At 40.8% G+C, this 16,895-nt stretch overlaps 1 protein-coding gene across 1 annotated transcript in view; it reads left to right on the plus strand.

The window, feature by feature from the left end:
- The first annotated feature begins 360 nt into the window (after positions 1-360).
- The window catches only part of stk32c (serine/threonine kinase 32C), an 80,099-nt gene continuing 63,564 nt past the window's right edge, over positions 361-16,895 (plus strand). The window contains exon 1 of the mRNA XM_086164686.1: positions 361-795. Coding sequence (XP_086020812.1) covers positions 714-795 — 82 coding nt within the window. The 5' untranslated portion in view covers positions 361-713. The remainder of the gene's footprint in view (positions 796-16,895) is intronic.

Raw genomic sequence — 16,895 nt, forward strand, 5'->3', positions numbered from 1 at the left:
GGCCAGCAACTGTTACACTACTCTAATAATAGTCAAGCTCACATTGACATTTACAAAGTAACTTCCGGATTGTCCCTTCGCCATAAAAGACCGACTTGCATCCATACGTTTGAATGTAATGTTTGTTTTTGATACACATCTTGCATAATCTAGTTCACATTTTTCCATCGCAATGTGAATTTAATCATAATTAATACAAGTCGAATATTCGTAATATTCATATTTCATTTTATTCCGGTAATTTCTAAACTACGTGGGGCTTCGGACGCTTTTATTGCCAAGGACAAATGACACAGCTTCCGGTATTGTTGTAGCTAACAATTGCGCACTTGACGCAGCTCTACAAACACAAATCTACCGGTTCGGCTTGCAGTGCACGGAAGAAAACTGAGCAGCACCGGTTTCGAACAGCTATTTCAACCTTCGGTAGCCGCTAAACAAATCGCCCTTGTTCGGGGGGAAAAAAAGAAAAGAAAAAGAAAGAAAAAATTATTGAAAACATTTCCCAGTCTTTCCAGACTTGCTCTTCCCGGTAAAGAGGGAGCGCAAACTCGCCAGATCGTAAATCGTTCTGCCAACTAAACGGGAACGTTTCGGGTTGAAATGTATTATATTTATGATTATTACTATTATCAATCTTTATTCACCGAGGAGGGTCTCCTGCACTGAGCTGTAGTTCTCCCGAAGAGGCGAGGAATGCAATCTGAGCATCAATGTTTCACTGGGGAAAGTGGAAGAAGAGGATGGGAGCCAATAGTTCTTCCAAAAGACCCGTCTTCGATGAGAAGGAAGATGGTAAGTGATGGAAAGTCAAGTAAATAATACTATTATAGGATATTTTTTTTTTTTCAATTCGACATCTCGTGTTATGATTCATATTTATAAGCTCATCTTTCACTAGTTTGCAATCACTGAGTCCTTGGTTTCAAGTCAGCGATGCTCAAAGTTCAGCAGCATCCTTTCCTTTTGCTTGGCGCAGGGGTCGGATTGCCCATCCCTAATATTCCAAGGTATTAATCTCACATAATCTCAGATTTGTCCATTCTTTTCGTGATAAAATGGGATATGCTGCTTCCACGCCAGACATAGTCAAATAGCTGCAGCACGCCCGCCCGCATGAACTCCTCGAAACTGGAACTATTTGAAAATTGGGGTCTTAATAAAATAATTATGTAGAGATTAGTGTCATGCATTAAAAAAAAAAAAAAAAAAAGAAGTGCCGTTTATCCACGGCTGCTCGTCAGTGTAGGGGGAAATAAGCCTTGACGTGCCGGACGTGCACGGTAATCTGAATCGCAGGCGTTTCTGTGCTACAAGTCGAGAGGTTCAGCTGCTGTCAATGGGCTGACCAAGTTACAGGCGAAACTTCAGCAAATGAGGTCATTTCACTGTTTTCACTGCAGAGATGTGGTCATATGGCCTCTGTGCGCGCACTTCCACATAGGATAACCCAATTAAGTCTGCAGCTTTTGCATGGAGTAAAGTGTTGAGATGTGGCTCTTGGGTGTAGCAGCTGCTGGAGACACTTTCCATATTTGTATTTCCAGATACCTTCTATTTTCCCTTCTGTTTCTGTTAGCGGGTTCTTCGAGGTCTCATCCCTTCGCCTGCTTTTTTTCTTCTGCAGTGCATGTGAATAAAGAGGATCTGGCTACAAATAAATACAAATATTACCACATTCTGTATAGACATGTGTTTTTCCATATTGAAGCTCATCAGATGGTCGTGTCCAATAAAAAGGGCATTTCCTCAACAAGAGGTTTTATTCCAACAGTTAGTCTGATACTTGTGTTAAACTTCTAAACGCAACCTTTCTAACTTATTCTCACCGTTGAGATGCTCACTTTTGATTTGGTATTTTTATAATTTTACATTTTTGTCAATTATTATAGCACTTACGTATCCCTGAGTTTTTTTTTTTTTTTTTTTTGCAGAATGATCGGTGTCCCGAGTCATATTTTGTGTCACTTTTAAAACATTATGACATCATGGGAAGACAACGTCTCCATCACCTGTTAACCTCCATATGAGGCTGGTGCTACTTGTGGAGGATCAATAAAAATCTTCTCTGCGTAGACTGTCTTTGTGCGGCATCGTCCTTTCAATCATGGCTGATTGTCACAAACGGCGTCGTGATCCACAGATGTGTCGTCTTTCTGCTCGGGCCTTGTTGCAGAGGCGTGTTGGATGAGATTAATGCTATGAGGAAGTAGCGGTGGCACCGCGTGCAACCTCATGTTGAAAAAAAGATCTGAGTATCCTCACCTTGAATACCTGGGAGATGCTCACTCCACACAGTTTGCCATCTTGTAAATGCATTTGCTTTTCTTTTACCTTTTTTTTTTTTTTTTGAACCTTATTTTTCAAAAAGGCCGCTGAGCGCCGGTCGCAGTCTGAGCAAACAACGGCAGAGGTTGTGGAAACTGTTGTTTTCTTGCTCGTCTATCAAGTCTCTTAGAAACACTATCTCTTCTCGGGAAACGCCATGTGGCCTACATTAGAGCAGTGTTTGGCTCCAAGGGCTGCAAACATAATCAAGCGGTCAGGTTGATGTCCAAGTGTCGCTGCCAAAATTGCTTTTTTTTTTTTTTGTTGGCAGACAGTTTGATTAGTGCATGAAGGCTCACGCGCTGCCTAGCCCGGCATCTCCTTTCTCGCAAACTCGCTTGACCGCAGCTTTTGGTTAGTAGTCATTATTAAGTCAGTCATTTTTGAAATTTCTCTTTGCGCCTTACTCATCTGTTTTTTGTAAATCTCAATGTGATTGATAACCCAGAATCAACCAGCGCACATGCAGTTCTTCCCACGGAGAGAAATAGAAACATCTAGGGAAGCTCGTCTCTGCTACGGCTCTATCATTATTGACATACTTTGTTTTATTTAGTTTTTAGCTTTTATAGCATCAAGCACACTAATTGGTGATATTTGGCTAGAAGACTGCATTGATTTAATATAGAAGCATGCACCAAAATATAAATTTTTCAAAAGGCATGCAAGAAAAAAAGCAGTGTACAATTGAGCAAAATATTGAAATATGCTGACTATTTTTTGTGTTATCATGATGTGGATTCTTTGACATTAGAAAACCATATCTTAACTATGGTTGGTTTGGTAAACATCTTAATTCTTTTTTTTGACAATTATTTTCTAATTAAAATGTGAAACCGTTTTAGATTGTACAATAACCAGCTCCTTTTCAGAATTGATTGGAAAAATGCAGAAGTGTCTTTCATTTTTAATTTAGCTTCCAGGAAATTTTTCAGGGGAAAAAAATAACTTGATGGCGGCGTCTTATAGCAATAAACTCTCTGGTTTGATCCCGACAGGGCGGCTTTTTTTTTGTGTAGTTTGCATGTTCTCCCGTTGTCTGCGTGGGTTTTTTTTCCGGTTATGCTGGTTTACTCCAAATTCATGCGATCGGTTCATTGGAGACTTAAAGAAAATTGCCCATGCATGTGAAAGCGAATGATTATATTCATTTGTTCACCCAGAATGGGTGTATGTGTCTATTCATAAAATCATATGTGCCTTTATTCGTCCCACAATTGGAAAATTTCGAATTCAAATTTCATATGTGATCCTGTGATTAATTGGTTACCGATCCAGGCCCCTGAGTGCAGAGTAAGTCATATAGATAATGAATGAATGAATGAAGCTGTTTAATTGATTCTGCGCAGTATCCGTTTTTCAGAACGTCGCATGGCATGAACGAGGCGTCAGGCTGTTTTTTCGCAGAGATACAGCGAATATTTGTTGGTGTCACATAGTAACGTGAGCACAATGAACCCAGTTTGTTTAACAGATAAGGCTAACGGCGGCCTTGCTGAATGTCTTGCTCCCATTTCCACATCAAAGTCTTTTCCATTAGTGACTCGATGTCAAAAAGCTCATTTTCCCAAGGTCTTTTTTTTCTCTTTCTTTCTGTGGACTGTTAATGGCTCTGTGTTATTTGCACATGTTCTTTATTACAAATGGAAGTCTGAAGTAACAAAACGCCCCCGATGTTCCAGAGCTCAATCATTCCAATATTATTCAAGGCAAAACACTTAAAAATGTAAATTTTTATCCATTCATCAGATGGAATTCCGAGGCGAAGCCGCTGTTGCCCAAAAAACATATTCATCCTTTTAGCATGAAAAAGTCCGGAAGTGATCTTAGGAAGAGCATAGCAGGCGAAGAGTATCTTCACACAATATCTTTTTGTAGGAGATTGACGCAAAGAGCCTATAGATATTTCGATCTATAGCCGAGTATGACCGGTTTTGCTTGAAGACGTCATCAGCAAGGGGTGCGCGGCTATGTGCACGATAATAATAATTATTATTATTCTCCAAAGGTATTCAGTGATTCGCTGCAGAGGTTGTTTCTATATGCAGTCGCAGCAGAGAGCGGGGGTGGAGGTTTCTCAAAGAAAGACTTGACAGTGGGTTTGTTTTTTAAGAATGATGGTTGGTTGCAAACTTTTGTGGAGGCGATCCAGCACTTCTCGCCGTGCCCTCGATGCGCTCCATCGTGTAGATTGCGTCTTTTTCTCCTGAAGTCGATTGGAATGAGAACATCCTGTTTCCATAGTACTAAAACAATCTTTATACCCGCTACGATGCACTTATCCAACGATCCCCACGGTAATAGCTGATTTGGAGTTAAACACTTATCCCCAACATAAACATAAACATAAACTTTTAACTTCGCAGAAATCAAGATGACATTTAAAGTCCTGGAAAAACAGATTAATTCCATCATTCATTCAGTCATTACTTATACCGCACTATAGCGGAACATACAAACATTCACCCCCATTTTCAGAAATCACACATCACCAGTTCACCTATAGAGGAAACCTTTTTTTTTTTTTTTTTTTTTTGTAAAACTTATTTCAACCCGTGATGTCAAGTCAAACCCAATCACTCTCACTCATACATCTGGGCAATTTAGGATCTCCCTCCAATGAACCCACGATGTGTTTTTGGACCGTGGGAAGAAACCATAGAATCAGGAGCACCCTGTGCAAACTCCGCACAGAAAGGCCCCTTGCTGGATTGGAACCAGTGACTCTCTTTCTGCGGAGTGGTAGCACTAACCGCTCTGCGCTTATTTATTTATTTATGTAATTGCTGAAATTGACTTTTATAGCTGACAAAGCACTCACCAAACCTGGGATATTGGGAGCGATCAGTATCTTTAATCAAATCACACCCATTTGCCTTCCATTCTCCATGGCGACCGTGATATTTTTTCCCTTATTCACCGAGCCGGCCCCGAAACGTTAGCGGCCCCTGAAACGTAAACGTAACCTTCCCCTGGGGGAAGCCCGCCACTCATGGACTTGAACTGATATCATTCCGCGTGAGATTGTCGATAAGTGGAAAATATTATCAATTAAACAAGGAGATTTTAATAGATTTATACAGTAGAAGGTAATGAGGTGCTACACAGACTTGTAAGATGTTTATTAACAGCATGCGTTAATAAGCCTAATAAAAATTACCATGTTTATTGTTAGATCATATTAGGCCTCTATGTGTTGATAGTTAAACTTGAAAAATAAAATAGCCAACTTTCATTAAATGCATGCTGAATAGATAATTGACGAATATTAAAATTGTTATTACTTGGAATAAGGCTAACAAATTTAGGACCTTCAGATATATTGATGACTTTATCATGCTTTTATAGAAATTATCAGAATATGCATAAGATTTTATTAACATGAACAGATGAAAAATTGCAAATTACATTCTTAAATCTACTTATTGATGTTTCGTGATCAACACAATGTGTGAGTTTGATGTTTTTATGTCAGATTTATCTAAGAGAAATTTAAACCTCAAAAAGCATCTCATGGTTTCAATAAAGTTACTAAACAGTGGTTAGGGTATACAGTGGAGCTAGGATCAAATAAAAAATGAACGTTTGTGCACGCTCGTGCATGTATAGCATGCTTATAATTGTATCGTCACATTGCTGTGTGCGTTTGATCACACATTTCCACTTCTGCGGACAAAAAACATCTGTTTGTTCATTTTTATGTGTGTGTGTGTGTGTGTGTGCTTGCCCGCCTAGACGTCTCGGCATGCGCGTGACTGCTTGGTCTGCAATGATAAGAGTATGAGGCAATAAAAACAGATTTGATCGGGGATAAAGCTAGATGTAGAGAGACAGGGGGGAGATGGCTGATTACTTGCACTGAATACCGAGACTCTCACTTCCTTTCATCTCTGTTAGAGCCTCTCAATTTCTCTCATTCCTTTTTATTCACCTCAACTCACGGCTGCCTGCAGCTACTGGCCTCTTACTGCTGCAAAGGGCTGCCGTAATTGGCCGTAGCGGTGGTGCAATAGGTTGAGAGGACTGTCCCGATCACGCTGCACTACCATTTTCTCATTCAGTTTGTCTTTACTTATGGTTGTCTTGTGTGTAATCCCCTGTGTTGCAGCCAAATGCAGACATATTTCATTGTGATTCAATGTTCCTTTTTTTTTTTTTTCACGAAACCACCAGCCTGTTCTCCCTTTGGATTGGTTGAAAAATAAACTCAAGTCAATACTGGAAGAGTCTCAGCTGACGCTTAGTATGAGTGTAGCTGAAATGTGCATTTAAAGTTAAAGAATGAAACTAACATCATTAAAGATGCATTGATTTGTTTAAGCTGATTTTTTTTTTTATGGTTATTTAGAACTTGGAAACATTGAAGTAAATTTGCTCTGGGATATTATCGCCCTAACACTCAGATTTTATTTATATTGCGCCGTATAACGACAAAGTTGTCTTTGTGAAACTAGACATGAGTGGAGGTTAACACTCAATTTACACAAACCCAACATTCCCCCATGAGCTATCACTTAGCGATGGCGGCGATGAAACAGTGGCTTTTTACGCTCCAGAAACCTTGGACGGATCCCAGCTTAATGTGGGCTGCCTTCTGCCTCGACTGGTTCAGATAGAAAGAGGGAGTACAAGAGAAAAAGACAGAGAGATAGTAAGCAAGAGTATGATGGAGACGGTGGTGGGTATTAGGATTGGAAGGGACAGGTAATAATAACAGTAGCACGAGCATTTACATGGGAATAGCTGACATGATACAATGATAACTTTAACATTCATGAAAGAAATAACACTGGCAGCGCCACTGCAGTAAATCATCAAACCTGCAAAAAGAGAGTCCAGGGACTTGATAGAAGATATGAGGTTACTTTCAAGCATTAACGAGTGGACGTGAAGTGCATACAAAATAGGAAGTGTGAGAGAAGTGCATTATGGGATATCCATCTGCAAAGTAAGTCTATGGCAGCATAACAAAGGGCTAGCCTAGCACTAAATGTAAGCCTTCGTGAAGAGAAAGGTTTTGAGCCTATTCTTGAAATAAGAGATGCTGTCCATCCATACTGTTTACAGCTCTAGGTTTAGACATCTTTGTTTGAAAATCTCCCACACTCATGAAGATGGGAGATCAGTCCTCGGTGAAAGTCCCATGTAATGTTTATCTTTATTCATGAAAATGTATGAAAAAAGCTTTTTTCGCCCCCCCCCTTTGTTCACTCTATCCGAGGACGATTTTAGCAGCTGCAGCTTGGCAGCGCGAGGGAGATCGTTGCCGAGTTACCACCTTTAACCTCCCCTCCGAATGCGGTCGTGTTCATGCTCGGACTCGATCGGATAACCGATAGCAGATTTTCTGTTCGCCGGTATTTATGTACCGACATTTCTGCAATCAAGGTGCACCAGCTGTTTCCTTTTGCAATTTTTGTCTGGAAAAGGAGTTCAAATTCAAAACTAATTTGGACAGTAAGACAAGCATCTGTGTCCTGACTATTAAACTATGAACAGGTGCATGTGGATTTTGTGAAATTGAATCTGCTTAATATCTGAAATTGTTTTTTTCTCATATTTATCCATATTTTATTATGGCATTATTACACAACTCTTGCCTGTGGTGGTTTGGGACACCTGCGATCATTTTTACGCGCCTCTTCCTGCCATTCCTCCCTCCCGGCATCTCTTTTATATGAATGACACCATATTAGGCTTGACTTTGTCTTTGAGAAACGACCCAAACAAAAAGAGATTTCCTTCAATATTTGGCTTTCTGGTTTTGCGTCTCTTTAACCGAGACGTACCAACCGCTCTCGGCCGCGCTCAGCTCACTCCCAGCGCTACCAATACTGAACTACATTCGCTTCGGAGGGAAGAGCGCGCTCGCTTCGCCAATTCCTGCGAGAAAACCTGCATGAAAGTGTAAGTACATTTTCACCGTGCCCGTATTCAGGCAACCTCTGAGCAAATAAGGAGGATCGCAGAGGATAAAGACTCAGATCACAAATCACAAAGTCAACACAAGTTGCTTGACAGACTAACAGATGTAAACTCTGTAGTTTGTAATCCCATTCATTACGCAGAGTGTGTATGTGTGTGTGTGTGGGTATGCAGAGCTGTGAGACAAACCCCAGGCTCTAACATTTCATTTATCTGCCAGTACAGACATTATTGCCCACGGAAACCAATTAAACCAGATCGTTTTCACGCGGTCCTGCATTGTTTTAATGTCAACATTGTTTCATGGTTCTAAGAATAATAGTCTCTTCTCTGTGTGAGCGAGAGGGGGCCTTATTGCTTTGTCAAGTAATTCTTATTTTCAGTTCAATTTTAATTGGGTCTTTTTTTTTTTCTTTGTATCTGCCACGACCGTCAAGTTTTCTTTTATAAAGCGACGTGTGTTAAGTTAACACTCATGGCTGGTTGGTTGCAAAAAGGCAGATAATCGGTTGCATCCAGAGGTAGAAGACGACCACTTCAGGAGCAGTATATGATCATGACATATATTGAGCCAATGTTGTTTTTAGAATTTTGGAAAATAATGTTCTTGATATTTTTCACTCAGGTCCTTTTAATAGTCCTCTCCTAAGCTAAATGTAATTAATTAATTCCCACAATCATTATCTATGCCGCTCTGGGTCGCCTGGTTGGTACAACTATTCACATGTCAGATAGAGATGTATAGTAATTCATTCTCTCATTCATACATCAGGGCAATTTAGGGGCTCCAATAAACCCACTGCATGTTTTTGGACCGCGGGTGACGCCGAATGAAACCCACTAAGACATGTGGAAAATGTGCAAACTCCGCACAGAAAGGCTTCCTGTCGGAATCGAACCAGGGACCCTCTTGCAGTGAAGCAGAAGCGCCAACTCTTGACAAAAATCACATCAGTAATTTCTACACCACTGCCTCCCAAAGTGATGACTTTTACTTTCGGAGGCAGTGGATATAAATGCGCACAACCCCTTATGAGTCGGTAGAGAAGTAAAGAAATTTAGTATCATAAACCCAAAGGTCAAACAGAAGTGAAGCTGACTTTATGGCCTTATAAGAAAGCAGGTGTTTAAACAGGTAATGAAATGATAGAGTAGCTTTTTTTTTTTTTTAAAAAAAAAGGCTGTCCTTCTGAGCTCCCAGCAAGGATCTGGAGAAAACTAGGTTGGGAGAAGGTGACTGTGTGTCCCCCCCCCGTCAGAGCAGGACAGGACAGTCTCACCCCGCTCGGCATCACTTTTCTCCAGCGCTTTTAGCTCACCTGTGCTACCGTCTGCTCCGTCCTGTCATTATGTTTACATCCACGCAAGAAACTGGATTAGTGAGCGCAACCTGTTTAAGACAGGAAATCAGGGAGCATTTATACACACAATGTAATAACAGGGTTCCTGTAAGACCCCTGTTTACATGCTGTGGGTCAGTAATCACATTTCTTTCCTACCACGGCTGTATTTTTGCCAACCGAGAGCTTGAATTGAATTATTTTTGGGGCACCCGGAAGCCCCAGCCAGCCATAATCTTTCCTTTTAACCTCACTGCTCAAAAACCTGCTTCATTTTTCATACGCTGCAGCTTTAACAGTCGGAAATGTCACAATATTACTTGCAGTGTTGCTGACATGACTCGTGATGTGATATTATTGCTTCCAATGCAATGCACACTGGTTTTGCTACTTTTTATGTGTTTTATTTTCATAAAATTTTACATAAAGCTGTATATGAAATAACATTTTGCCGATTTGATTTGAGTTTCAACATATATATATATAAACACACATATATAAATATATATCTGTGTATATACATACACCGACACACACACACAGCAGTATTTCCTGCGTTATCAATAAAGTATTTATCTAGTATGTAGTTTGATGTTTAGATTTGTCTGTTTATGACTGTAATATGTTTATGATTGTTTATGATTAATATTAGAAAAAAGTTGTAATATGCTGAGAATCGGTCGATAACATTTAATGAAATAACGCAATATAACAGCGTTAAAGTGATAGTTCTGAGGAAAAAAATAATTTACCAGCAACAGGGGATTTGCAGTTTTAGGAGATTTGGCAAATACTATCATGTTGATGTTCTTGATAAAAACTACCAGTATAGTTTAGTTACACTGCAGTTACATTTCCTCCTTTTAAAATATAGGTATTCACAAAATTGTAGTTTTACATAGAAACCTTTTTTTAAATTCTAGAATTCTTCAAATTTTTTAATGTTATTCATTTTATCCAATTAAATAATTGTATTGTGAATGTCATTTCTTAACTTTCTGGATTTATTTTGATATGAAATTCATTATAATACTTAATTACAGACAAAATGAATTCTGACTCCCATGTCCGCCGCCTCCATCACTCTGTAGATCGAAGGTGTGAGAAAACTCGCTGCTTCTTGCAGGTGCATGAGTGAGTGTGTGTGTGTGTTTCATTGGACTCTGCGGAGAGACGGGAGGGTTAGATAGAGGTGTTGTGTAATCCTGCGACGGCTCTGATATAGGGTTTGGGCTGATGTGTCACGTGAGAGACCACCTGACTGGTGAGCTGAATATTTTGCTCCAGTGCTTGTCCCCAATACCTGCAAAAAAAACACAAGTGGGCCGTATCTGGGCCAGAAAACGATATGTCCTGCCTCTGCTTAGCGTCGTAGCTGCTAAAGGGACAGATTTAGGCCACGTTGTTCGCTCCTTCTCACCTTTATAACACCTTTCATGCCTCATATTTACAGCGGTTCCTGTCATTTCCCTCATCATATCCACTCCACGGGTTAATCCACTCATTCATAAACCATATCCTTGAATGTTGGGGAAATGATGTTTGGAAAACCACGGATGTGCGGATGTCCTTCCGGGTGGATAGTATCGGTGACTGAGCGGTGGGGGAGGAAAGGCAGTGGTCAAGGGGTACTTTGTGACTTCCTCCCATCATGCTTTTATGAATGTAAGATGTGCGAGAAGGCGTAAAGTCGCTGGGAGCGGTTGGTAATTGCAGTTATGTCAGCACAACATGCTGGAAAGAAGACTGTTAAATGCAGCATCACAGAGTCATCCTGTTGACCGTCATCGTAATGCTAATTGCTTTTTAAGATGCGTTATCAAAGTCATCAATGAGTATGAACTCTATGTATGAGATAACGGAAAACGCTAGCTCATGTTAGCTCATTAATTTACCTCAACATTTAAAAAGAAAGAAATTTTAATCACCCTCCAGGTCATTTGAGATGCTCAGATTCCTGGAAGTAGATGAAGAAAATAGATGATTCACCTTAAAAGAAAAAAAAAAAAAAATACACATTTGCAAAAGCAAAAATCAAGGCCTGCAATTAAATGATCAGTTTTGGTATCTTTAAATGCTTGGAAAAATGTGAAAAGAGTACATGGGCAAATTTTTTTGCTTGACGTGCGCCTCTCGCCGGATCTATAATCGAAAAGTTTGTCAGTCGATTGATGAGTTGACTAATGGACGGATTGTTCGAGCTTGGTAAAGGTCTCAGCAGCAGTGGGAGCGACAGCGTCGTGTCACTGTTTCCACTTCTGTGGCGCCGGTCGCTGACCTGCTTTCGGAGGTTAGCGAGCGACGGTGCCTTTTTAGAAAGTCGGGGCAGGATCTCTGATGAAACCATCGCTCTTTCGCTTGGTAGCACAAACGACTGACTCACGGCGGCTATATTCTACTTGTCTCATCCGACATACCGTAGTATATCTTGGGATTCAACAAGGTGAGGCCGTTGTGTTTTATTAATGAGACTAAATATTTTGAATTGTCAGAGTTCCGCTGCTGCCACGAATTAATTCAAACCAAATTGCGGGGTCTTAATGACGACATGGCTGCGCTTGTAGCCTAACATAAATGCAGAGAAGAGAAGAATTGAACACATCGCCATGGTAACCTCAGAAGTTTTCACACGGTCCAGATGAGGGTTTCTTTGTGACGGCGGCTCGCATGCGAGAAACCCCTCGCGTCCTGCTTCGGAGGATCGTTCTGCGATCCTCCGAAGCGTTCTCATCTTACTCCCCCCCCCCTTTTCTTCCAACAGTCTCTGCACGTACAATGCAGCCGCCTGCTGTGATTTCTCTGAGGTCCAAATTTCACATCTCCTCTTTCATTCTTGGAGGCACGGCTCCCGGTCGGTGGTGATACACTTGGCATCCCCGCAGCTCTTTTTCGCATCTCATTCAACTTAACTGCCCATGCCAGCTGTGCATTATACTTTGGCGCCGCGTATTCACTCAAACCACCGTACATAAAAATTCATATCACATAATTAGGACGAAACTGACTCGACATCCTGGAACAATTAGGTGTTTTTCATCAAGCTAGATGCAGATTGCGCCCCTTCCATCAGATGGTTGATTGCTCTGCTTGGGCAGCAGCGGCTGAAACAGCTCGTCCACCTGCGCATCTGACACTTTTTTTTTTATATTTTCATGAAGTAACAGTATTAAAATGTTTTAAATGGCAGGAATCTCTTTCCCGGAAACCCCAAGGTAACTAGATTTTGGGAAGTACTGCATCTGTTAAGTGTTATCATTACACTGCATAAACGTTTATTTAGATTTGCGAACAAAAATGTGTGCGCAAGTACAGCTGTCCATTCGCGTGTTTTTTTTTTTATAAATCTCATCGCCCAGGGCCTGCTTACACATGCACACGCCAAAGGTCAACTCTCACAAGCATCCATAAGAGCCAGGAAGCTCTTTGGTGAACACGATTTACTAGACAGAATAACAAGTGGAAACTCAAGACCTTTACACGGCACTGTAAACAGCATAAAGGTCCTCGGTTCAATGCCGACAGGAGACTCTTATGTTCTCCCTATGTTTGCATCCTAGTCCAAAATCATGCAGTAGGTTCAATGGAGATCCATTGCCCAAATGTGTGAATGAGTGGGTGAATAGTTGCATGACGAGAATCGGAGCGTGAATGGTTGTTTGTCTCCATATGATCTGCAAAAGACAGAGTGAATGGTTGTGTTTCTGTATAATGTGTGAATGAGAGGGTGGTTGTTTGTCTCTATACGCATTGACCGGCCAATGGCAGCTAGGATAGGCACCAGCAGGATTAGCGTTACAGATAATGAATGAATAAACGGATTGAATGAAATTTAAACTAATTTTCCATCTCATCATTTGAAGTGATGCGCAGTCTGAAAGTGTTTGAGAGTTTCCGACTCTTGGTGCGACCTCTTGGAGGTTTTGTTGAACTGATGTCACGACAAAACCGCGTCTTGACCCCTTAAAGCAAGTTCACTGGGGTCAAAGGTCATTTATACATTTGCGTTACATTCAGCGCTTCATTAACGGACGCGTTATAAAGGCGAACCCGGCCCTCAATTTGAAATTTTGAACAAATTTCAGTCGCTCCATCAGTGTCGGTTGAAACGCTCGACAGATTACGGCATCATCATAATCGTGTTACAATTCTCAGAAGCGCATTAGAGTAACAAAGTACTACTCTGAATGCAGTAATCCCAGTACAATTACTGATCACATAATCGCGTACACTCATGTCACGGTCTGCATTCAGAAAACAAGAGGAAGGCTCTGCTCGTGATTTTTTATTTTATTTTATCGAAGGGCTTATTATTTTAAGGACTTAATCCAGGCAATTCTACATTACTGTACATGTCTACAATAGTTCAACTTCTGTTGTTTTAGTTGTAACCTGTCTTTATTAGCTGTGTCCTGCCGTTTCCACCTGTCCCCCGAGAGTCACTCCTGCAACATTTTTCTCCGGGCTATTTATTTCTGAGTGACTTTGCTGTTTGTTTTGTGTTAATACTTTATCAACGAGCGTGAAACTAGGCGTATGACTTGGTGCCAGTCCGGTGCGGTAATAAACACTGTAATAATTGCGTAACTAATGACTTTCCACGGGGGAATAATTAAGTAAAGTCCCTTCGCTCTGTGAGTGATGCCGGCTGTGATCAGAGGTGAAGCGGGCTTGAAACTTAAAACGCAGAGGTCGGTAAAACGTTTTTTATTTTTACAGCGTTGCAAATAACCCCCACCCCCTCACCCCCCTTGGTTTTGTAAGAGGTTCATCACATTAGCGGGACACATTAACACTCTCAGACAGGGGGGGGAAAAAAAATAAAAAAAATCATGCCCTAATGGCTGCTTTAATTTTCCAACAGTGTAATTCTTTTGTGTCATCATAAAAGCTGTCCAGGAGATGATGATCAACAAAAACACTTTCAGGGTAATTAATGCACGCAAAGTCAGTTTAGCCGAACCCGCAGGTATTGCCTTCCAGCCGACGCCGACACGCCTCTCGTGCTTTTCTTCCCAGCGCTTGTCCAATTATGAGCGGAGATTCAACGCCTGCAAAGACAATAAGCTCTGTAGTGGCGATGAATATTGATGAACCATTGTGTTTTGAGTCCGTATTAGCGCTCCGGTGTACAAGGAGAAATTGATAATGATGGCTGCTCAGTGATGATAGCGATTTAAGTAAACAGACTCGTCAGTTACGGCCTTCAGCTCGACACTCCTCTGTCACAGCGCGGGGGAATGTCTGTTTATTTTTTTACCGGATATATCTTCGACACGCTCAAATCTCAGGCTTTAATGAACCCACAGAGGAGATCATTGGAAATTACCATGCTAGAGTGTGGACTTTGTATGCTTGACCTTGATTTCACAGTCTTTTATTTTATTTAATTTTTTTTTTTTTTTTTTTTTAACGTGGAAAAACGCTTCGGAGAGCTGGGTATTTAAATGAAGCCAATGTATTCTCTTTATTACCGTCCAAGGCACGTGGCGTCCTCTGTGCCGATCTAAAGAACATGTGAGTGTTTCCCATCTGTGCGGCGATGGGAGCAAAAACCATCACATCTGAGGAAGATGGTCTGACTGTAGAATGTGAGGAGGCGATGCTGTGAATCCCCCTAAGTCTACATCAAGATATCCTGTTTTTTTTTCTATAATTAATTGTTTTTTTGTTGTTGATTTTTTTTAAATGCATATCACTCTCATCGTGAGCAAATCCACTTATCTGATTTTTACAAAATGCGAAATTGTCATGGGTTTATTTACCATTCTTGGCTTTTAAATGACAAGTCCAACATTTGGATGTAGACTTCATTTATATAAAAAATCACATTTGAATGAATCCATGGGATTTTGATAACCGGTCAAATACCATGATATACCTTCTATTAATGAAAAAAAAAATCTGCAGGTGTTGTTACATTTATCATTTTTCCACATTTGGCCAGAAAAAATTTTTTTTAAAAGAAATTCTCCTAGATTTAATTTGTGTCTCCACTAACTTATTGCCCTCATTATTACATAGTAAGTACAACATCGAGCCCTGACGAGTTGGTTTTGTGGAAGAGTAATATGATCCAAACCTTATTATAACTTTTAGCTTTGTTTATGAAGTATAACATCTCAACACTATTTATATTTATTTCGATGCTTTTGCCGTCTCCGTTGGCGTCTGCGGTGTGATGACAAACTTCGAATTATGCAAATGTATCACAATCCTCTCGCATTCTCATGTTGCATAATAATTAAGTTGAAATCACTTAATTGTTTATTATGATACCGATTAAACAAAATGTGGAAGAAATTACATTTAAATTAATCCACTTAATTTGGATACCCTGTTCAAATATCATGATATACTCTCTTCTTGTTTTGTTCTTTTCTTTTTTTTTTCCTGTATTCACCCAGCTACAAATGTGCTCCAGAGACAAAAAAAAAAAAAAAAAAAAGCAAATTCCTCTAGATTTACTGCACACCGAAGCGCCCGCATCATGTTTTTCCTGCATGGAGCTTCCAAACGCATTCAATTGACGGTGCAATATCAAAGAACCTGGTATGTCCCAGCAGCAGACCATGAAATATGGCTTACTACTGAGATAAAAAATTCAGCAAGCACATGGGATAGTTGTGGCGGCGGCGGTGGAGGATGTGGTAAAGCAAACAGCTTTTTTTAGACCCCTTTTTCACAACGATCCGAGCCGAACTACGCGGTTCCCCCTTACACTCGGACCGACGCCCCGGCTGACCGAAAAAACAAACCCTGGTCGAGAACATGAGCACATTACAGAGTTCTACGGTTCGCCCGCTGCTGATGAGGCCGGCCAGGACGCTGCAGCCGCGGTCATATGAACCGTATATGCAAATGGATAAAAAAAAACAACCCGTCAGCAAAATCGGAGAAATGGCTCATACGCAGGCGGATGGCGTAGTGCAGAGGGAGGCGGCGTCTGATTGGATTAGAAGGTCAGGCGTGTTCTCAAAAAGACAGAGCAGGAAAGGATCGATGCTAGGAGGTTTTTTGATCCCAGTCCAATGGGCTCATCCAAGCGGGGTGCGTTCACTCAGGGTGATTTGATGGCTTGGTTCTTCTTGAAGTGAACCGTATGTCAACAGAGTCCGCTGTCAGCGGTGTGTGTCAGTCCGCTCTACATGTTCAGAGTCATTAGCGCTAATTACGATCCCGCGCCTAAACAAGCAACATAGCAATATTCAGCCTGACCTCGATAGAATTAGCGGGCTGATGTTGACATTTCTGATTAAAAATTAAAATATAAATGCGTGCCTTATATATTAGACAAATAGCCTA

The sequence above is a fragment of the Fistularia commersonii genome, chromosome 2, assembly GCF_037954325.1.
Source record: "Fistularia commersonii isolate RoL2024-O1a breed Wild chromosome 2, RoL_Fcom_v1.0, whole genome shotgun sequence".
Lineage (NCBI taxonomy): Eukaryota > Metazoa > Chordata > Actinopteri > Syngnathiformes > Fistulariidae > Fistularia > Fistularia commersonii.